Source organism: Ischnura elegans, chromosome X (assembly GCF_921293095.1).
Source record: "Ischnura elegans chromosome X, ioIscEleg1.1, whole genome shotgun sequence".
Classification (NCBI taxonomy): domain Eukaryota; kingdom Metazoa; phylum Arthropoda; class Insecta; order Odonata; family Coenagrionidae; genus Ischnura; species Ischnura elegans.
In genome coordinates, this window is record NC_060259.1 from 61,299,185 (window position 1) to 61,322,661 (window position 23,477).

Sequence of the window (23,477 nt, forward strand, 5' to 3'; positions counted from 1 at the left end):
TCTCTCCTCAAAACTTAGCATATTTCTTTCTAACTACTTCTTAATGTGTAAATATTCGGGCTCCTTGTCGAAGCATTCCTTTGATAAACACGCTGTGCTCAAATTCTTAGGTATTCCTGTAGGCAGAAACTTATTTATCTGTTAATTGTGTGGTCGGTGTGGCTGTGCCTGCAAAGTTTCTGACTAAAAAATTAACCTCCTAATATTCGGTGTCATATTTTTCGATGGAAATACCTTGGGAGCTCTGGTCGTTGAGATTGCAATAGATTTTTTCCCGGTAGTTTTGAGCTTTTTCGTCAGAATTCCGGTCCCTACTTGGTGGCTGCGTGGAGGCCACGTCAAGTATTGTCAATGGGATGGGACGTCAGACACGGGCGCCGACGCCGTATGATTTTTGACCCGTACATACCTTCCCTCATTGGTGCTAGTGATATTGGCTGAAGTCATCCACATATACTAGTAACAGCAATCAAAGTATATGGAAGCCTTTTGTAGTTGTCTCTCCTGCAACACGCAGTAGCGGATACAGGAAAAAAACTCAAGGGGGGGCGCAAATGATACGTTGAGCTACCTATGCTTTTATCGTAATGAAAAATAATAAAGTCACATGCAGAGTTTAAGAAAATTTTATTTATACTGATTATACACGTACACAAGACAATGATATCTTATGATATAAAAAGTTGCAATTGTAAAACATTTGTGTTGTTATGGAATGTTTGATAATAAGGGCGGACCCGCAAGGGGGGTTGGCGCCCCCATATGTATTCGCCAGTAGGAACATGCGGCCGATATTATTCTACACATATTGAGACTTCCTATTCTTTCGAATTCTCAATTTAAGGGTAGAATCGAATACAGTAGGAATCATTATTTGTGTTTATTCTCATAATTTGACTTCGAACACGATTTTTGTACTCCGTAAGTTATTTCCGTAAGAGTTTCTCCCTCAATCATCTCATTCATAATTGGGAATTTTGAAATTTAGCCGTATGGAGCATAGGTACCTAAATGCCACTGAGGTTCCCTGTACGCTGGTGAACGTCGACCTCATGATATTTTCCTTCGCCGTTAACCTTTGTGAGCATTGGCGGAGGGAGTTGTAGGTGAACTGACATCTTCCAGTGAAGATCACTTACGTGATTTACCTCTGCCGTCTCGCGGAAAGGTTCCATGTAAATCATCAGCTGCGGAATCGAAAGAATCCGAGGGAATATCCTTGCCAGCTGGCCGTGCATCTGGAATGAATCTCTGATTGAAGTAAAATACGCCCAACTCGTGTATTTAATTTGGGAAAAATGAAAGTTCCGATAGGTCTTCGATGGGGTACCTATTATCTCACTGTTGTCCCCAATACTAGCTCATTTTATAAGCTATTTTTATCGTGTAGTGTTGCAATGAGCCTGTAAATTCTTCACCTTTCGCTCAATAACGATTTCTGGACCCAAGTTAGGGAAGTTATTTGGGAATCCTGCATCGAATTAATCTCGTTGATGGACAGTTTTGACTCTTATTAGTCTCAATGTTTCTGTATCATGATCTCTCTTACTGGTATATAGCCCTGGTTACATTATACGTTAACTTGTACAAGTTAATGCATAAATGTACGACTGCGTGAATGGGCGCGAAAATTGACCTTGTAATCACCCAACTTGTGCGAACGCATAAATGGAAAATGGAACCTGTTCTAATTTTTTCCAAGCATTCGTGCATGTTCCGTCCCGTTCCGCAAAAATCATTCATGCAAACAGACATAAACTCGTACATATTAATGTACCATGTAACCAGGCCTTAATGACTATATCAGTATGAAATCCTCAGTTACCCCTGTAGCTAGTTCAGAGTTGTCGAAATGAGATTTTACGTTAGATGGAATTCGGCATGACACTCTTGGTGTTGCTTCTATTCCGAAGCAAAACGAATACCCACCTTTACGCAAAGGATTAGTTTACATTATGGATTTGATCGGAAATGGTCTCATTTCAGTTGTTATTTTCCCCATCATTTAAGTTATCATTTCCGTTTTTCTGTTTTACTCCCAATTTTTTCTTTTAATAGCGTGTGCGGTGCGAGGCATTTTACCTACTAACACTATCATCCTTTTTACCCTCTCGTATACGTTTCTCGGGCGGGTGATGGTGGTGGATCTGTAGATTTACTTGGTTTGATTCCTTCCGAGTGTGATGTTGGGATTGGGTGAAACCCTCGATGGATACAGGGGAGTAGGCTGCCATCTACGCTTACGGAATGGTGCAATTCGAAGGTCCATTAGTCCTCAAGGACTCGAGTCTCGTTGCAAAAGGTCTCCAGCACGAGCCAGTGTGCATGATTGGTGGGGGGATAAGTGTTGGAATAAGGTATTCATTGTTCTGAAGAAAACGATTTCATATGATTGAGCTACCGTACTACGTATCATGCGTCCCTTAGATGTATTCGTCAGTGGTGATCTCTGTTTTTCATCAGTATTTTTAGACTGGGGATTAATTGTGGTTCTGTCAATTTCTCAGAAAATTTATTAGTGTACGATCTTATTTTGTCGATCCGCAATAACTGTTAATTCGTATTTTGTCTGAAATGTTGAAATTATGTATGTGAATGTGCACACGGCATGTCATTCAATATTTCCTCTCAATACTTCCTGTAAGTGAAGCAAAAAAAAGTTAAATGCGACTTTTTATTTTAGAATAATGATGGAATCATAGAAGGATAATAAAAGATTCTTTTGAGACTAATTAAGTTTCTTTTCGATACGTGTAGGTGTTATTTGGGTTTTCGTATAAACTTTCCTCATTCCCGTAGATATTCTAAGTTCTATATTTTCCCCCTAAACTATGTAGCTTTCTACCTATCAAATTATTTAACATAATCCGATGTTTTGATCGCCCACCAGGCAGTGTTCCGTATTGTGCTCCTGGTAAGTCTATGAGGGGACAATCATTCTTGTATCTTCTTAATACTAGTCCTTTTGTATGCGCTCAGTGGTACATGAGGTTTTCGTACAAACTTTTCTCATTTCCCGTTACGTTTAGGTATTCTCAAGTTCTGAGTATTTTCCCACTCATTCACATCAGAGAATTTTGAGTTGCAACTTTTCCGAATGTATTGTGCGTATCAGTGATAAACATAAGGGAAGAGAAAATTGATGGAATAGCGCTATTGGGAAACTCTCTATAGATGTATACGACGGCCAGAGAAAATGAGTCATGAAGCAATTAGCAGTAAAGGCGTGAATGAATAGGCGGAAAGAGGATAGGAGGGATGGGGACAATATATCTCAGGAGTGCAGCATTTCAAAATAAATAGTATGAATGGTCACTAGATGTTATTGCAGCAAGTTAATGCACACATCTTTTATGCATTACCGACGTTAACTTTCATTCTGTAACATAAATGTCATGTTTTTGTATTTAATGTGACACCTATTTCTTCGAATCGGACTTATAATTAGTGATGAGGATGTTCGTGACTCGACTTGTGGAGCGTGTTGGCCCTGCAGAGTTGTCATTACGATGAGGGGAAAAATTATTCAGTAACTCGCAGCAACATTTTGCTTTAAGGTGCGAGATGAGAGTGGCTAGTTGGTCGAAACAGTGAAAGATCGCAGACAGTTTTTCGTGGAAGACGGAAATCGGACCGTGATTTTTGACACTAATCTAATGGTGCACGCTATGGGACTGCATAGAGGAGGTCCAATTCCATCCCACAGAAGGATGATTTCTGTTACCACTTCGGTCGCATTTTAATCGGTTTTCAAAAATGTCCGCGGCGCGGTGATGAGTGCAGTGCGATACAATTTATTCCAATATTTTGCGGTATAATGTTTCCAATAGCGAGGAATAGCATTGAAGAGTTATAATTTTGACAAATGACATCATCGTGAATGTAAACTTAGGTTGACACCCCTAATTATACCTTATTTCCTCGGGAAGCTCAGATCAATTTGTTCGTCAGCGATGCGAGTGGTGAATTTGTTAACCAATTTAAATGCGCGGTAGGTGACAACACATTTAGAGGCCGTCTTGAGGATCCTCTTTTGTAATGTTCGTGGGTGCACGTTTGATTGGATTGTTCACCTTTTTCTTTAAATTTCGATTTGGAGCGAATCGGAAAAATAAATAGTGTCCTCGTCAACGTCATTGGTCAACAACCCCAAGATTGGTATGTCGCAGCTCTCCATTCATCTCTCCTATCCTCTAGCCTTCTCATAGTGATTTATTTCTTGCCTTTACCATGTTTGATTATTTAAAAGTTGGAGTAGCTGCGTCTTCTCAGGATACTAATGTGGTGGTTTCCCCTGGCCTTCCACATCTCTGTAGAACAGCCGTAGTTTCAGTCGTACCATATGTTCTTTTTACTTTTTTTATCCGTTGTCAAGTTTTCAGTCATCGGCGGTGAAACAACGAGGGTGTTAAATGGTTTTTAAAGCAGGGGTGTCGAAGCAGGGATGTTACGCGATAAATTCGTCAAAACGCAATGGCGCTGTGCGGTATTCCCCCTCCGTTTCTTTCTCCACCTGCAAAATTCGGTAGCCACTCGGATGGCGTTTCTAACTTTGCAAGAGGTCTAACAAAACTGGGCTGTTTCAAGTGAGATGTGGTATAATCGTTCCTTCTTTCAGGAAAGAGCCTTTCTACAATGATGTAAATAAATGGAAAGCCATCGAACCATTAGTAAAGTTCATAAGTGGAACCTGCAAAGGACGTTTCATTCATTTCCATATTTCGATAATTTATCTTCCTGTTTCATTTACATCTGGACCGGGGAGAATTTTATTTTTTGGATAGTATATTAATTGTATTCATCCGCAAAATGTATGAATCAAACCAAGACTTTGTTGGTATTTGTATGTGGAGGAGGTGACCAATAGCTTGGGTAACTTGCGCCGTGGGAAATGTAAGGAAGAAAGGGTGGAGAGAAACCCGGCGTCGGCAGTGGCCGATTATTTACGAAAGGCGCCAGGGGGCCGGGGCTTAACGTTACATCCGGCGGATGGAATACTTAAAAGTTCCCTCCACACTGAGCTCAAGCAGGCATCTTAATGCGTCACAGTGAATGTTTTTCAGAGGTCGGCCCATATGAACCTAAACCGAATATTAACTCCATTTCCTTGACGACGTGGCGTCACAGTGAAGGTTCTCGTTTATTCATTTCATTTTCAATTTTTCCGCATTTCACGTTGGAATACAGGGTATAGATGTCATCTCATTACTTGTTAAAGGAGGTTTTGCGTAGTATGGTGGCTTGAGTGCTATTTTATCATCTCGGAAACCCTAGGTCATATCCCCGCGGGGGTGGAAATGTTCATGAGAAATCCTTATCCCTATATGGTGATGGTTTTCCAAGAATTTTGAATTCCTATTCGCCCATGATTTTTTTCTGAACAAAATAACCAGAGAAAAAGTTAATTCATTTTATGCTCCGAAGAACTCCTCAGCCCTGGGCGCATTAAGTGAAGGACCAGACTCAGGACACGGTATTTTAAAGTTTGGCTGCGAACATAGTCAATTTAATTCGTATTAAAGTGTACTATGGCAAAGAAAATTCGGATCGAATTTTACATTGCCTCTTGCAATCAAATCAATGAAATCTCTATTGTATTATTTTCAGGCTGTCTGGTGAAAGTCGGTTGGATCGCTGTCGAATTGTCGTTTCCACGAAATAACCACTATAAATGGCTCTAAAAAAAATGTCCGTTCATTAATTCTTCCACGTAGGTCTACGTGATATATGAAATTAGTTACTTACCCTGACAAATGCGGAAGGTCTTTTTCCGGGCTCAAACACTTTCTGTTATGGATTTTTTATAGAGAAACGAACCCGATAAAATTCCAATTGTGATCTTGTTTAAACCTTTGATTGAATATTGGGCCTGGCATGGGACATTTTTTTTTAGAATTGCATTAAAACCTAAATGTATTATTTTATATTAAATTGTCTCTATACGTAGGTAAAATTAAATGCACAGCTAAAAGTGAATTCCGTTGTGACAAATAAAGGCCGTATGGTGTGTAGTCAAATTATTGTCCTATTGAAGATTAAACGCGGCACATCACCGTACGTGGAGTTTATCGTAATTTCGCGTAATTAGCAAATTAACGTTAAACGGAAGTGAAAAATACGATTTTTAATGACAATAGAGTCGCAGTCGAACTTCAGGAATAATTGTGAATAAAAAGTAATTAATGGGAATTACACCTTAATTAAACATTTGAGACTCCCTCAGTCACTTATATTGTGATGACAGCATTTATTAACCTCAGGCTGAATACCAAATGTTTTGCTAAAACTAGTATGAAAAAATTGCTAATATTTACCGATTTATATAAAAAATGTGCCCTGAACATTGTCGTAATGTTGTCGGTCTAATCTATGATGAAATATTTGAGAAAAGTTATGTCACAGTTATTTTAATTAAAAGTTAAAAATGGTAATGGCATAAAATTGTAGGGAAATTTTAATATCTGAAAAAAATTCGTTAATTTAAAAAAAGATTCGGATGCCATTGCCTTGCGAAAGTTCTTAGCAGAGATAAAATAATTTACATTATTCAAGGCATATTCTATTGGATATGATGGGAACAAATTGGAATAGACATTAATTTGAAGAGATCTCGCCAAATGTCTCGGGGTTTGAATGATTAAACATTGAGCTCATTACATATAACCATACTCACATTTTTATTGAAATTTAAGACTCCAAGGGATCATAGTTAGTTTCTCTGCGATGAAATGACCCATATTCATAGACCTACTCTTATACAATCCGGCTTAAATTTGCTCTTTGGCAGCAAAGGACAACCTTTAGGGAAACAGTATTTTTAATCTGTTACGATCGATGATATTTGATCAGTTATTCGCGTGGAATCGTAGGAAATCCGCTCCCTCCATTGTGTCGACCGATGACGGAATGCTAGCCGACGCGAGAGTGATCATCTGCCGTCGACGGGAGCGCGTGGACCACGCCGCGTGGGTGGGGTGAATGAGAACGAAAGCTTGATTGCGGTTTCGCGGAGAATTAGTGGCCGTCGGGCACCCTGGGGATGCAGACCCGTGGGAGGGGGGGGGGGGAAGCCAGTTGAATCACTGGTGGCGTTTCCCGTCAAAGTCAACGCCTTCCCGCCATATAGCTCCAAGGTCGAACTGAAAATTCCTTAAAGGGCGCCCTTTATCGCTCAATGGCTTTAGACAAGGGGAAAAATGTACGAAATGTAATTTTTATTTGTAATTTATTCCTTTAGGCCGTTTTACTCGTCATTAATAATTGTAAATAAAAGAAAATGTCGGCGCAACCTAGGAGAAAGACGACGTTTTTGTTCTTTAATTATCCCGAATTTTATTTCCGAAGTCCCCATTTTAGAGAATTGATGTTTGTGAAATTACGTTATCTCGAAATGTATATTAATTATTTGAGCTGTCATATGGGTTACTGTGCTGCCAATGTTTTTATACATGATATCTAAATTCCGTGGTGGTGCCAGTGGCAATATGGACGTCACGCGCTCATATCATTCACGGAATCATTCAATCAAAATATAACATGCTCTATAGCTCATTGAATGATAATTCGTGTTTGCCCCTTGACTCATGGAGGGTAGGCAATATTGTGATTTCATAGGTGAGCATATAACGGCTCGTTTTCGTTGGTATGTGTTCACCGATTAAACAAAGAATTTGTCATTAATTGGGGCTCTCACCCCAAAATTTAGCGTTCAAATAATAAAATATGGATTAATAATTGTAAATTTAACAAAATATAGACGCAATCTGGGAGAAAAACAACGTGTTTGTTCTTTAAATATCCAGAATATTATTTCCAAATTACCCTCTTTAGAGAATTGATGTTTGTGAATTTATCTTCTCTCAAAGTGCATATTAATTATTTGATCTATTGCATGGGTTACTGTGCTTCTAAAGTTTTTATACATGCTCTTAAAATTCCGAGGTGGTGCCAACGTCAAGCAGGACGCCGTGCGCTCATATCATTCTCAGAAATCATTTAAGCAAATTACAATATGCTTGAAATTTCATGCGAATGCAGGAAATTTCCGTTTTACACGGTGAATGATTGCCATTCGCAAGATTATTCGAATGAAAATTCACCGTGTAATAGGCCTTTACGGTGGAAGAGGAATATTTATTTTCGTTTCAATCGTTACTTGCTCGTAATCGACTATTGCATTCCTGATTTAGGCCTACAGATAACTTCGAATCCTTGAATACCAAACTTTGCTAGTTTTGCTTGTTAAGGTTCTGCCGCACTTTTTGTAGCCTGCTTATGATAGGTACAAAATATGAAACCCCCTTTTGTTGTTACACCAGTTAAAATTGCATGTATCGCCAGTGAAATTGCAAATAGCAATTTCTATGACTCGATTATTCAACATTTTTACTGCGATACGCGTCTGTTGCCAGGTTTTTCTCAAGCGTGGACATTATTTAAAGAAGTATTTTTTATTGTAACTATAATTTTTCTGATTACTTTACAAAATCAGTAATTATACTCGCAAGTGATTACTTTTTGGACGAAGTAATGTAATTGAGCCTAGGTACTTATACCAACGTTGGACGATCGTACGAGTGTTGGGTGCTAGGGGACTGCCTAGAATAGGCCCAATTCCATCCCATAGAAGGCTGATTTCTATTACCACTTCGGTCGCATTTTAATCGGTTTTCAAAAATGCCCACGGCACGGAGATGAGTGCAGTGCGATCAGCTTTTTTTCAATATTGCGCAGTATTATGTTTGTAATTGCGGGTAATAACGTTGGAAAGTAATGAATTTGATAGATCACGTCATAATGTGTATAAATGTCGGTTAATACCCCTAATTAACACTATTTTCCCGTTAAAATCTTTAGTAAACCCACTTTAATGCGCTGTGAGTGACAACACATTTAGAGGCCGACTTGAGGATCGTCATTTGTAATATTCGTGGTGGTTCCCATTTGGTTTTTTATTTATTTAAAACCAAAAACAGCGCTAAGGCGTTTACAATGGGTTATATAAGCAGGAATAAATTATTTCATTATAATAATAACAAGTAATAAAATAATCTCAAAAATAGTAATGATGTTTAACACATGCAATACAAACAAAATGGTGCTTTGGGGGTTCTTTTCAATTTGATAATTACCCACAATTTATACGAGACCCAATTCTTTTAACTATATGTACGTACCTTCTTGGGAATCTAGCTAACTTGAAAATATCGTAAACCTCATATTTGGAGAACTAGACCATATTTTATTTCTCAATTCGGAATAATGTTAGAATCCATAATTTTACAGCTAAGGAGGGTAAAAATGACGCATTTTTTTATTATTTGTATTTTTAAGCCATAAGTAGTTACGAACCCATTTTACAATAAATAGTAATCAATAAGACTTGGTGGAAGATTACTAATTGTAAGTGGTACTTTCAGGCATGTGCCTGGTTTCTGTTCTCACTTACTTTTGGAAACCAACCCGGATTTCGACGCAATTATGAAACAGATGGCACAGGAAAGCAAGCCGCAAATAATGGCAATATTTTCAAACAGTAGCCATTTCAATCAATGCTGATCTTTGGAACTAAAGTAAATTTTTATCATGAGGTCTATCGTGGTTAATTCTTGCTCTTGAAATAGAATAAGTTTTACCTTCTTGCAACGAGTGCTGTCTAGGCGAAAACCTTTCAGATAGTGTGGGGATACTATCTACGAGTGCGAACATTTAAGTAATAACCATAGTTATTAACTTTATGCAGCCTTTATTTCATCCTGCGGCATAGTGGCGCCTTCGCTTGATGTTCTGGTTTGGGGATGGGGGTAATATTGTTTCTAAGGAGGGCGTTTAGTCCGTAGTTAAGGCTTTGGAATACTAATCTCCTTGTGGGCAATCGGGTTCGAAGCCTTTTAGCTCCCCAAAGCGGAAATCCTCGCAGTTCGGGATGGTCCAGAGAAAGGCACGCTCCAACCCCGAATGTGAGTAATGCACTCGCCCATGGCTTCCTCCAGGGTAAGCGCTACCCTCAGCTACCCTAACCAATCTTCGGGTCGGAGCGCTGAGTTTAAAAGCTGGAAGTGATATTGATTTACTAAAATGAGGGCCAAAGTCTTAGTAGCATTAGCGTATTCCATTCCAAAACGTATAACAGACTAAAAATATATGGAAGTTTTATAGTTCGCGAAAAGAGATTTTCCAGCTATGTAAGGCGGGTAAAGTTATCTAGGAAGCAACCTGAAGAGTAATTCTTCGTTAAAACTTTCGCGGGTGCTCGTCATGTTGAATTAAAACTTTTGGGCTATGTCGCCGCGTCAGATTTTGGGTGGCCCCAACGTTTCCCGACCGATGCTGGTCGCTTTCTCAAGGGAATCTGATTCAGTTGAGAAAGCGACCAGCATCGGTCGGGAAACGTTGGGGCCACCCAAAATCTGACGCGGCGACATAGCCCAAAAGTTTTAATTCAACACAACCTGAAGAGGTTGTCACATAGATTCTGAAGTTTTTCTTGTATTTGACCGCTTATTATCTCGCTCGATTAATTGACTGATTACCTCAATTAGAAACGCTTTTCTGTATTCTTTACTTTATAAATCACTTTTTGTGAGCTTTTTGAGACCATTTTCCTCATTTCGTAGAAATTTTCGTAGGAATGGATCCTTACTGACCGTTTTTCTGCATCGTGTTTAGTTTAATATCTTCCTTAACTATAGGTAAAAAAAGTACTCCCAATTAATTCATCTGACGAAAAATGCCCTCCATTCGAACGCCAAGTTTCAGATTATAGTCGAGGCCACACGGTGAAGGATTGTGCAGGAACTGTATGGAAATATTTCAAATTTATCGAAATTAAAATTGTTCTTATCTTAATGGCTCATTAGTGGGTTACGCTTTCGTTAGGTCACCCAGGCATTCGCACTAGATTTCATATTTTCTTTGCCGTTTTACGATGTAACATTTTCTTAAAACAAGGGTTGATACCCAAGTTATCAGTGATACTAATTCCGTGAAAATAGCCAGAAATAGGTGGCGGTTATCACTACCCTCCCTTCCGTTAGCATATTGTATAAATAGCCTCAATGAAGCAGGAGTGATTTATTTGCCTCGCCCAGCCCAACTCATGTCATAGGTCACTCCCATCACTTGGTGGGAACGCGACAACTCGTCGAGGCTTAAGCTATTCACGCCATTGGGGTGGGAGGGAAGCGAACACTATACCGGTTGGGCGTGTTTTCCCCGGCCAATCGGGAGCAGCGCCGGTTATAAAACGATACTGAAAGGCAATATGCCTCCGTGGAGGCTGCGCTCTGATTGGCCGATGCTCCGCTCCTGCAACAGTCGCAGCAGCGTGTTCGATCTCAAAAGACGAGCGATTCGCGGCGGCAGGTTATGACCGATCCAATTCTCCCGAAGCGATCTCCGTGCTTTAATTGCTCGTGAGAAGGGGTGGTCGTAGCAGACGGGTCGGGTGCGAACGAGCGAAGGGGGTGGGGTTTTTGGCGGGAAAAGGGGATCGGCCAAAACACACGCGGGAAGCGGCGTCTCCTCCTGCGCCCTCTGTGCGTCGTCACCTCTGCCCCTCGGCGCATGCCCCGCACCTCCTCCCCCTCCACCGCTCCCCAACATCCAGCCCTCAATGACTCGGACTCCGATTACTTCCCCGCCCCCCTCTTCGGGCCACCCTCGTGCCAAGAATCCTGGAAGATGCTTTATTAAGGATGACGGGATGGCTGCTCCGTGTCTTCAGGAAGTTATGCTGTGAGAGAGCAACTCGAAACCAATTCCTACCGCATATTTTGTTGGAAAAGGTTTTTCTTTGCGTGTATGAAATTCATTCATGCTGTAAAGGAAGGGTACAAAGAATGAAAATTTTAAAATATCATTCAAATCGCCGATTTCATATAACTTGATTTGTCTTCAATTACAGCGCCAGCATGATAATAACTCAAAAATTAGTAAAGTAATATAATGTATATATAATTAATACGTAGTCCGTCACTTTTAACGTTATTTTATATAAAAATAATTCGGAGATTTAGGCAGCCTCAAAGGTTCAAGCGTCTGTGTCAAAACTGCCTTCCGGGAATAAATGCATCCCATTTCTGGTGTTGCTGTACTGAAATTGAAATTTTAAGACTATTTTCTTCATATGGGGTGAATATAGCCCTACTTTTCACAATTGTGCATCGAACTTAGTTTCCGCGAGAAAATATCATGAGGATCTATGAGGAATATATTAGCGCTTGAAATAGCAAAGTGGACCTATCTATGTCTACGGTCCATTTTTATCATAATTACTATGGTTTTGCATGCTCGATTCCAGATATTTGTCTCATTGATATATATTCTAGTTGTAACCAACATTTTCGATGCGTAAGCCTGCATCGCCATAAAACCAACCATATGTTGACATTCTGGTTTATAAAAGTAATTTTTAGGAAACATGGCATGGTCAGCCATATATATTTTATCGTCAGTCGATGAAGTGTAATGAGAAGCATACTTTGGGATTTTCATGGGAAATAATATTTCCTTCGCTTCTTGGTGTGACCTCTTTAATTGCAATGCGGGTATGGTTCTTGTGGCATTTTGATAGGGGGTTGGGGAATTTGGGGAGGAGTAAGAAGTTGTCCTTCAAGCAATATCTCACGCGCATTTTCCTTCCTTCCAGTGACAATGAATGGGGCGGGTAGGGTGTACCTTCAAGGATTATTTTTCGATTTTTCAAATGGAGCTTCTTCGTCCTTTAGACGCTGTTCTGAGAATTGGGAACTGTCGATTTGTTTGTACGATTGGCCGTATTTCCAATAGGTTCCTTCACCAGTCCTTGACCTGTTTCTTTTTGTTTGCTGACTCCTCGGTGTTGAGTTCTTTGAGTCAGCATAGTTAGCGGGATATACGGACAGAATTATCCAAGAGTATGATTAATCTTACGTACTCCATTTAAATGATGATTTTAAACGAAAGTTTTAGTTTTTTTGGTGTTTTTATTGTAGAAGCAAATCTAGATAAAACTACTTCAGACTGCTTCAGATTCCTATTAATTTTTTGCTCAATTATTGAGGTGAAGAGTATCATCTCTATGCATATACAAGAAATTTGATGTATTACTGGCTTATGTTAGGAAGATATTAGCTATTAAAATAGTAAATTCATGATGCATATTACGTCGCTGCCGTGGAGTTTACTTTTCTTTCTCCCTTCAAACAAATTATTTACTTCGGACCAAATATGCTTTAAGTTTTTGATATAGTAACTTCCTCAAATAAAACATTGCTTAGGCCCTTAGTTATGGTTCAAAGAGCTGTTTTTTATTTTACAAAACAGCGATGCCGCATTAATCACTCATTAGTTAGGAAACCACAGTTGTGCTAATTGAAAACAGAGGTAAAATCTGTGCTATTTAGACTAAATTAATTAAGCCTCATAAAATAGGTTCTCTCGTGCAGAAGTCGAGGTTTCTTCCATAAGCATGTTATTTTAACTTCGGATGTAGTATTTGAGGATTATGTAATTAAACTAATGAAGCCGTGCCTCTTACGCTAAATCTTGATTTCTCGCGTTTTTATTTTTCATGTGTTAAATTTAAAACTATAGAAAATCAAAGTCGCATATTTTTTTACGCGCAATCAGTAAAAACTCATAGAATATCCTCTTTCTTCCTATATTTCTCATTTATTTCCGGATGGTGTCAAAACGTTGTTGGTCGCTTATTTGAATTTCTATGTCGCGTAATCTTCTGGATAAAACCGTTTTAATTTTCACGTCCTCCCAAATTTAAAGGAATGATGTAATTTGAAATAATAGTAATATTCAGGTTTTATTCTTTCTCAAGAGCGTTCTTGTGCCGATGCCGATGTGCATCTTAGTTTGTCCAGTATTCATTTTTTCGTCTTCGAATGCTGCTGTGCACCCTTCAAGTCACAGTATTTCGTTCAACAACTGTGTAGAACATGAATGTAAATTTAACTTAGCAATGGGTACTATATAACCATTAAGAGGTCATTCAGAAACTCATTGAAGTATCATTATTCGATTTTTTTTCTCTTTTGGCCTCGTTCATTAATTGTTGCCGTTATTGATATTTAATTATTCTATGCGATTTATCACGATAACCATGGGACATTTTTGCCTTTTATCGTATCCGAAACGCTAAAGTACGACTTCTGGGGTTGAAAAAGCCATCCTTACTGTGTTGCGCTTGTGAGGGGGGTCAGGGTTAGGAAAAGTGTGAAAGAATTTGCTAAATCTGGCTTTCCAGTCAACGCGGATAATCGGAAACTTTTTTAAAGGCGTTGTGCATGGGAAGGTTGAAGTAGAATCGAGGAGGAGGGATAACAAGCAATGCTTTGTAACTTTCTATGTGTTGTAAGTTGGGGAACTTGTTTATTTCCGAAGTTTCTCGGGGAAAGCATTTTGAAGAAACGGGATAAGTTTTCGGAATCTTTCTCATTTGCATCCTCAGAGACTTTCTTAAAGTCGGTCATGTACTTCCGCCTACATATCGTTCAGTGTTTGTATTGAAAATAATATTTCTTTAGCCAATAGTCTTAATTTCACTCGGTGACGAGTTTGGTAGAAAAGTAATGTTCGACTTTTAGAAAACTTCGGGAAATAATTGATTTCACTGGCCGGCATTAGCCTCCAATATTTTCACGGATTCAATGTTGTTACGTTGGGTTTTTCCATTGAGTAGAGCATATGGCTGCTGAAATTAGGTTCTCGCAGTCAAATCCAGGTGATACCTTTGGGCTACAGGCAGAAATTCTCATGGTGTGGAATGGCAGATAGAATGGAACTAGCCTTTTTACCCTTAATGCGTTAAATTGTCTATTCGGTTAAAGGGTGTAATGTTCTAATTAAGTAAAAATAAAGTACATAATCGTTATAATCAGTGGCGAATTAAGGGGGCTTCACAGGGGTCATGACCCCCCAACTTTAATGAAATATTTCTAATTTTTTATTAGTTTATTATTTTTTGTACCCTTAAACATCGTAAATTGTTCAATTTTATTAGTTGTTACACATGTAAAGGCAATTTTAGGCCTTAGTATTGGGTATTTCATTAAAATTTTGCACGGGAGAACCTTCCTCTCTCCTCCATTCCGAATACCCCCGACCCAGGTCACGAACCCCCCTTAATTTGATGCTGAGACCGCCCCTGGTTGCAATGGAATTAGTTTGCTTTGTTGGTAAAATGAGAAGCGTTAATGGGGTTATAATTCATTCGGGTGTGCGGTCTCATGTTTTTGTGATCGCGACGTCAATTCTGGTTATGTGTTTGTCGTATTTCTCTGGTCGGCAAAGAGCTGGAGCTCGATAGGTCTTGCATCTCCGCCACTGTTAACATTGTGTGTTTCCACTCAATGAACATTTATCGAATTCATCATCGCCCTATGCCCAAGTAGTTGTTAATATCCCTTGACTACCAATCAACCCCTACCTTGAATTGTGAACTTCGCACGCCTTTTGCCCTGTCCGGGGTGAGCTTTAACCCTCCAAACTAAATTTCCTGTATCCAAATCAACCCTCTGGTCGAAGCACGGAGTGAATAGCGTAGTAGCGCCGCTTCACGAGCAAGCGTAGAAACATTACATCTAAAACGCTAAACTATCAAAGTTGGACGCTCCAATTGATTGATATGCTTGATTCGGGTGACTGGTTTGCAATTACTGTCGCAGAGAAGTCATTGCACGTTGTTTACTTATTTCATATTTCTCGCATCTACATATTAATTTAAGTTCGAAAAGACTAATATCTCTCTAACGTTCTATATGATCTTAAATATTCGATATTTCGATGAGAACTGGAAGAAAATCTGCTCCCTCGTTTGCCGGGAATGATATTTTTTATAATGTAGAAAATAATTTTTTAATAATTGCATAAATATGACCCAGCGGTTGTGGAGGTGTCGCCATTCATATCATGGATGTGTGTGTATCTGGCTCTCTTGTGACCTGTGTCATTTGAGGTATTTATTTCAGTATTTGAACAATTTTAAGCTTTTCGGATAATTTTTTTTCGATTTTACTTGATCTAAACCGTTCCCTCTTTCGTTCCTTTGACTCCGATGCTAGGGCGTACTCAGGATCAAAACTGGGGGGTAAGCCATGGTTGTTCAAGTTAAAGGTAAGATTTAAGCATGAAAAAGGTGAACGAAACCAACATTTTAAGGAAACTGTAACAGCTCTTTATTAGATTTTAAAATTATTTGCTTGAAAAAATATTCTTTTCCTAAAGACATTTGCGATTTTTGCTTTTAGGGGGGGGGGGGTCAGCTGCCCCGTCCTGTCCCTCGCTGGGTACGCCCATGCTCCAATGTGGTTCTTTGTTAAGTTTATTTTTTCAAACCTACGTGTTTAATCAATCGCTGATCTTCAATTATTGTAATACGAGTATAAGTAAATAAAGATTTTTAGTTATTTTTCTTTTTTCAATTTCGTGGGCTTCTTGATTCCCTCCAAATACAGGCGAGTGACGGCCATGTAGCGAATTTTTCATAAATCACGTATTGAACTTTCTCGCTTAATTTTACGTATTTTATGCGACACGATAATACTGTGGAGCTTAAAATGAATGATTTCTTCATATTCGAAGGCTATTTTTATTCTATGATGGTTTATATCATAACAAATCGTCGAAATTAGAGTTATAGGCATCGTCGTATTACTATAAAGCGCATTTTCATTTAAATAATGTTGAAGTATCGGGCAGGACTGAAATTTTATCGTTGTGAAAGCTTGATATGTTAATAAAAAACATAAAATAGTAGGACAGTTCATTCCACGCAATTTTTTGTGAGACTGTCTCAAATTATTTTTATTCGTTTTTATGATTGAAGAATTATTTTTTGAGAGGTTTAGGAATATCTGAACGTGGTTTTATTTTTATTCTCACACGATTGAGTGTTCAATCGAGTTTTTTTCGATGGAAAGTATTTCATAACTTATCCCTGATGGAAACTACTTACAGATTACTTTTTAGTGTGGTTATTTTCGTAGCATTACCTCATTTGAGTTACTTTGCCTTGAAGCTTTAGTTAACTTATCTAAGGGAATAGCCTTTAAATCATCTTTCTACAGCCACATCAATGGTTAGCCCTCTGATACGTGTAAGATATACCCGCTAAGCCTCGTTACGAATCCCAAACCTTATCTTACTTAGTCTCGCCTGTTAAAAATGTGAGGTAAAATTCAGTCATGATGGAAGATGATGCCGGTTCTGTCGCGTCCTCATTCCAAAGTTACACCTTCGCGATACCCATTTAGAATTCCGTTCTTTAGAGATACTAAGTAGTACCATCATATTTTCACTCTTGCGATAGTTTCGACTATAATAATTAGGCTCTTTCAAAATATCTCGAACAACATGCTAAAAGTATTGTATTTGCAATTTCCGCAAAAGATTTCATTTAATTTTTCCATTCGATCGCTATGAATTTCCCATTCTAAATTCCTAATTAATTCAGATGGGAATCCGAGTAAGGCCCCCATTGTAGAAACAAGTTGAAGGAGCTTCCTTGGTCTCGGGAGCACTCATTTATGATTTCCCTCGCGATGAAGTAAGCTGTCCACGCTCTCCAACTCATCGACATTCACGGGGCGATGCGCGCGTTGGGATGCTGTCTCGGTTTTCGGCCATTGCATTGACTACTCCTTGGCAGACGCACTCCGTCACGTAATAGAGGACACCCCGAAATGATGTCACGCTGTTATCGCGTCTTCCCATGCCGCGACGTCGTCGATATGCTTCAACGTCATGGTTTAAAGGTGTTCCGGAACCGAGTTTATCGTCAGAGCACATCAGTTACCGCCTCACTTCTAATGCCGGACATATTCTCATGAAATGTTTTTAGCGAGACTGAAGCTTAGGTAGTTCATTAAGTGATCAAATAGCTCAAACCCTATATCAAGAGCCATGCTGATTTTTTTCAGTGTTTGAATATAAATGTAATATGTACTTCGTGTGGCGTCTCAGGATTGTGATTTCCCGGCTACTCAAATGAAGCCACAAAAACTAAAATGGTAAATGATAATAGTTATATATTTAGTGGTGCCGTATTCAATTAAGAATGCTCAATGATTTTGATAGTAACTTAGTAATTTATAAACTGAAAATATTATAGTTAATTTAAACGCAGCGTGGCATTTAATATGTTCACAGACATTTCCGGTTAGCATATCAAAATAAATGTGTAGTTATCCTCTTCGAAAGTAATTATTGGTAAAAAGTTTATCGTGTCGTTAGAATGCTTACTCATCATATTACTTAGAAGTTTTCACTTCTATTTGATTTATTATGATTGGTTATAAAATATTTTATGGATATTTATTGTATTGATCAAATTTTAATTCGGAAAAACGTATTAATAAAGAAATTAATCGTTTACTTTATGGGCGTACTCAGCGGGGGGCAGGAGGGTGCAGCTGCCCCCCCTACAACCAAAAATAAATTTAGTTCAAAATGAAAGTTTTCAACAAATTTTCTTTTGAAGAAAAATGATATTAGTGTAAGATAGGGAACCAAAATAAAAATAATTATTTTTCAAGTAAATAATTATAAAAGCTAATAAATCGCTGTAATAGTTTTAGTTAGTAAAATGGTTTCATTTACCTTTTATGTGCTAAAATCTTCAACTTTAACAACCACGTCTTGACCCCCATAGTTTTGATCCTGGGTATGCCCTTAGTTTACTTCAAGGCATTGGAATTTCCAAAAGATAATGGGCAACTATTATCAGTTCCTTTCTAATATTTCGTTTGCTCTCCCTACACTTATGTGTGGACTCGTCGATTTGCACCAAGGAATGTATTTTTAAGTAGTTTTTATCTTAAAATTATTTTTGGACTGATTGCAAATATACCTCTTGAGTTGGCAGTCGTCTCCCTAGTTGGTGAAGCATTGCTTTATGTGAGAATAGGCTTATTTAAATTGCGATGTTATTACCCGAAAAACAACGATTAAGGAGACGAAAATCACAGAGATATGAGTATGACTCAGATTTGGGAATCTTCATTCTTAGATTTTTTCATCAGTCTTGTCTATCAGCTAGCATGGGATTTAAATATTTTGGTATTGGTGACACCTACAAAACTTTTTATCCCTGAAATACGCTTTATTTCATGCACTCAAGGAGGAGAAAACATTCACCTATCTTTTTTAGGTCCGAAATTCTACGATTTTTTCGTTGCTTGTTATTGAGAATTTCCGATGACCATATTCTTTATTATTCATCATGCTGCTATTATACTGTGATTCCATAAGCATGGGTTCTCACAAGGGAGTTTAATGAAGCAGAGTGCAAAATTACGGGGAAGGGACTCATGAAAAGTTGTTGTTGTTACCAAAATGAAAATAACTAAGAAAATTTTGTAATGAAGACAACAATGAGAATGTATGAGTGGAGATATCCTTTATCAATATCATTTTAAAAATATGAGCATTGTGAATCAAACTATAACTTAGGGGTGGAAGTCATGCTAGTAACAGAGGAAAGGGAGGTCATTCTCATTGTAAGGTCCTTTTTAGTTATAAAGGGGTTGGGCTGAGTCGTCAGCTTTTCAGGAAGGGCAGTCAAAGTTGTGGGGTCTGGTAACCCCTGCCACTCATAGAGTTTATGGGGAAAATGATGCCTGAAGATGATCGTTTTACATGCCAATCTAATTATGGTGCATGCAATTGGAAAATCTTACTTTGCTGATGTTTGTACTATGGATTTTCTATTTGTAAAAATTTTGTTTATGTGGATAAGATATTCAAGACTTCATTTCATGGTTAGTAATTTTCTCTTAAAATATTTTACAGCCATTTATGGGACCTAGATACCCAGCCGGACCAAGGCCAGGTGTCAGAATGCCACAAATTGGCAATGAATTCAATGGGGTGAGTAAAATATTTTGTCACGACTTTTATTCAAAGAGTTTTTACTTGTCAAAAGATAGTTATGGTAATCCAGGAAAAATATTGCTGTTGATACATTAAAGTCTGCATATTGGAAATAAAAAGCAGTATGTACTAATTTCAGCCAATGCCTGCCAGCTGTCTCTTATTTACTCATTATTATAAAAACTTTCTTATGAGGCAAGCCTTTTTTAATAAGGATAAATACCAGCTCAAATTACTATTATAGCAGTAAAAAAATGTGGCTTATTACTGGACTGGTTAAATAAATTTAATTCGCTTGGAAAGGAAAGCATTTTTTGCATTTAAGCTATTTTAATGCAAAATTATAAGAATTTTTTGTCAATAAATATACCTTCTAAGTGTATTCTTTTTTTTTGTAACAGCCGCCAGGTCAGCCCATGATGCCGAACAGTATGGACCCAACGAGGCAAGGTCTGTGTGACTTATTTTAAGTTTTGGTTTTAATACCCCCCCCCCCCCATTTATGAAAACTTCAATCTATTTTCAACATAATTTTCCGTTACCCTAATAGTGAGAGGATAATTAAATGAAGAGCTAAAAACTTCTATCAGGTTTATATGCTCACTTCCGGAGAGAACTATGCGTAAATTGTATGCCACGAATATGACTTAGTCTGCATATCTTTATTGTAAGCCAGTTTGCATTTTAATAAGTTTGATGAGTTTGAAAATATTCTCCACTTATTTTTCCTAAAGCTAGATCAAATGAGCTTTTTCTACATTTTCAAATGAAATTTTGGTTAGTTAATTTGTTAGTATCACGAGTAATTTACTGTTATGCTTAACTTTCAATTGCTCCCGTCTTTTATCAATGATCAATTTACTCATGCCTTTCGGTCGTTGTTTTTCCAGGTGAGGGTGGTGACTTTGTTGGGTGGCAAGGTAAGATGAAATTTTTTACATATTACTTCTGTTATCATGGTGATTAATTTTAAAGTTTTTCTTGTGTGATCATTACATACAGTACTGAAATTGAATTACCATTTACGTATTATATTTTCTTTACCAACATGTCTTTTGCCTCATATATCATTAATATGAGTAAATGTTGCAATAACCTTAAGTTTTGCTGTTACAAGAAAACTATGGATAAAGAGAAAATTAGTATTAAAAGTTCAGGGAAGTTCAGAAAGGAAATATCCAATAAATTAAAATTCTTCATGCATTTTCAGGACCTCCAGGAATGAGTCCGATGAACCCTCGTATGAATCCTCCTCGTGGTCCAGCAATGGGGCCTATGGGTCCCGGTTCGTATGCACCTGGAATGAGGGGACCTCCTCCAAACAGTAGTCTGGGTCCTGGTGGCCCGGGTGGTCCTGGTGGACCTGGTGGTCCTACCGGACCGGCAATGCCTCCCATGTCTATGGCTGGGCCTGGTGGGCGACCACAGTGGCAGCCAAACACATCTACCGTGAGTGTAAATCTATTTCTATTCCTCTCACTGTGGTCAGTGCTATTGTGAAGTTTTTTTGTCTTTCATTGATTGTGAACAATCAGTAAATTATTTATTCTTGTTCTTATGTTCTTTATATGCTCTCAATGAGAACAGAGTTGGAATTTTATCACTTTTGCTTTACCGAATTTGTCACTTTTAATTTGGATAATTTTTTGATCTATGTAATTTAAATTTTTTTCACCCTTATTACAATGCGTTTGTGTAAGTCTTTTTCTGTTACTGATGGTCAAATGTGAGAAGAGGGGAATTCAGTTTTGTCACTTTTATTTCCATGGTTTGGAGGAATGTGGGTAATCCTTATATGAATAAGTGACTTAATTTTTGAAATTCATATAAATATGCATTATTTTTCTGCTCATTCTTTGAAAATTTTCTTGAAAAAATTTTATTGTTACTTATGATTTATTTTCTTCAGGCTACAACTTTCTCATTTCTCTCGTGTCAAGTTATTTCAGTGATGGACCGCAGTTATCCTTGTGTTTTGGTCAATGATTCTTTTTCTCATTAGATACTTTTCTTTCCCTCTCCACCATGATTATTGTTATTTTTTTGAGTGTCTGTTTTCTCTCAGCTTCTATTTTACCTGTCATTTACCTCTTTTCTGTTATTGTTTATGGAAATCAATCAAATTGATGAATGATATAAAAGAGAGAAAATCATACTATTTATGGATCATAAGCAATTATTTTGTCATCTGCAACTTAGTTTCTCTCGGCTCTTTATGCAGCATGAGTCCATGTAAAAAAAATTATTGAAGTGGCGATAAAGTTGAAAAGTAAATTTTCCTGTAAATTTTGGCAACTTCAAATGGCAAATTCAAATCAAATTTTTAGCAAAGTTGCCTCATTTTTCATTTTTGTGATTGTAGTAATTCAATCTAAAATATATCTGAGTGATACCTTTTGAATACCTGATGCCTTTATTGTATCTGCATTTCCAATTTTGTAAAATATTAGTGGTTTGGTTTATTGCCTCAATCTGTCATTAGTATATGCTGAAAACTGTTAATTTAATTGTTTTAACATTCATACGTACATACTCTTTCATCATCTTTTAAAAATTGATGAAGGCCAAGCATAATTTTTATTGCATTAATTTTTTTAAATTTGGATTTTTATAAATACTTATCATTTTCCTTTTTGTGTTTTAATTTTGTTTTCAAAACATAGGAATTAAATTCAAAGTCTTATCTTAGTTTACATTGCATTGGGCCTTTAGTTCTGTGCTTGCTTGTTTATTGTTGATTTTTAATTTTATACTTTTGATGTGTTACTTTATAGAAATTGTTTTATTGGTATGTCTGGAGAATAATTTAACTTCAGCTGTAAAACTGGTTTCAAAGTTGGAATACTATGTTAATCTGCCCTAATAACACTAAAGCCATTTGAAAGTTATTATGCATAGAGATCATGAAAATAAAAATGCTTTTTCAAGGTTTTGGATGGTTAAAATTATGGTGAACGGACTTATTTATTCCAGTTACTGTAGCTCTACTCCCATTTAATGACTATAAATTTGTACTGTATGCCTACAAAGTAGTGATGAAAAACTATAAAACTAGAGAGTCCAGATGAGTTTTCACTGTTAAGCATGGACTTAAATAGGAGAAATTCAAAGGAATAGCAATTTTTCAACCTTATTTTTAAAACTTTAAATGTATCCATATTTCTTTGCAAATCTTTGCCATAATTAATAATAATAGTGTTATGAAAATAAATTCTGGTGTATCTAAGCATGATATGTATTTATTATGTCATTCATTAATGCAGTATATTAAAATCAAATTTCAATTTTTTCTTACAGCCAATGAACTACTCATCATCATCTCCAGGAAATTACGGTGTAAGTATCATGAAAGTTTTTTTTTTGCGTGAAATTTGCTTGAATTTCTTCCTGCATTTAGATACAATTATTCTGAGGGATAAAATGATATTCTACTTAAATATTTATATTTTCTACATGTTATAATATTTCCTGGAGTTTAGGTCAACGTATTTTATGAAAACAAGTTATAGCCAACGTTTCGATTTATTTTAAACTATCATGCCCTGATGATGGTGTCAAATAAATCAAAACGTTGGCTATAACTTGTTTTCATAAAATACGTTGACCTAAACTCC

The 23,477-nt window shown here is 37.4% G+C and overlaps 1 protein-coding gene across 5 annotated transcripts in view; it reads left to right on the forward strand.

Moving 5' to 3' along the window:
- LOC124171472 (single-stranded DNA-binding protein 3) overlaps window positions 1-23,477 on the forward strand; it is a 184,442-nt gene that overhangs the window by 135,684 nt on the left and 25,281 nt on the right. For all 5 annotated transcript variants that reach the window (XM_046550643.1, XM_046550645.1, XM_046550644.1 and 2 more), the window contains 5 exons: window positions 19,783-19,860; window positions 20,265-20,313; window positions 20,754-20,783; window positions 21,074-21,312; window positions 23,161-23,199. In XM_046550643.1, the coding sequence (XP_046406599.1) occupies window positions 19,783-19,860; window positions 20,265-20,313; window positions 20,754-20,783; window positions 21,074-21,312; window positions 23,161-23,199 (435 nt within the window). The remainder of the gene's footprint in view (window positions 1-19,782; window positions 19,861-20,264; window positions 20,314-20,753; window positions 20,784-21,073; window positions 21,313-23,160; window positions 23,200-23,477) is intronic.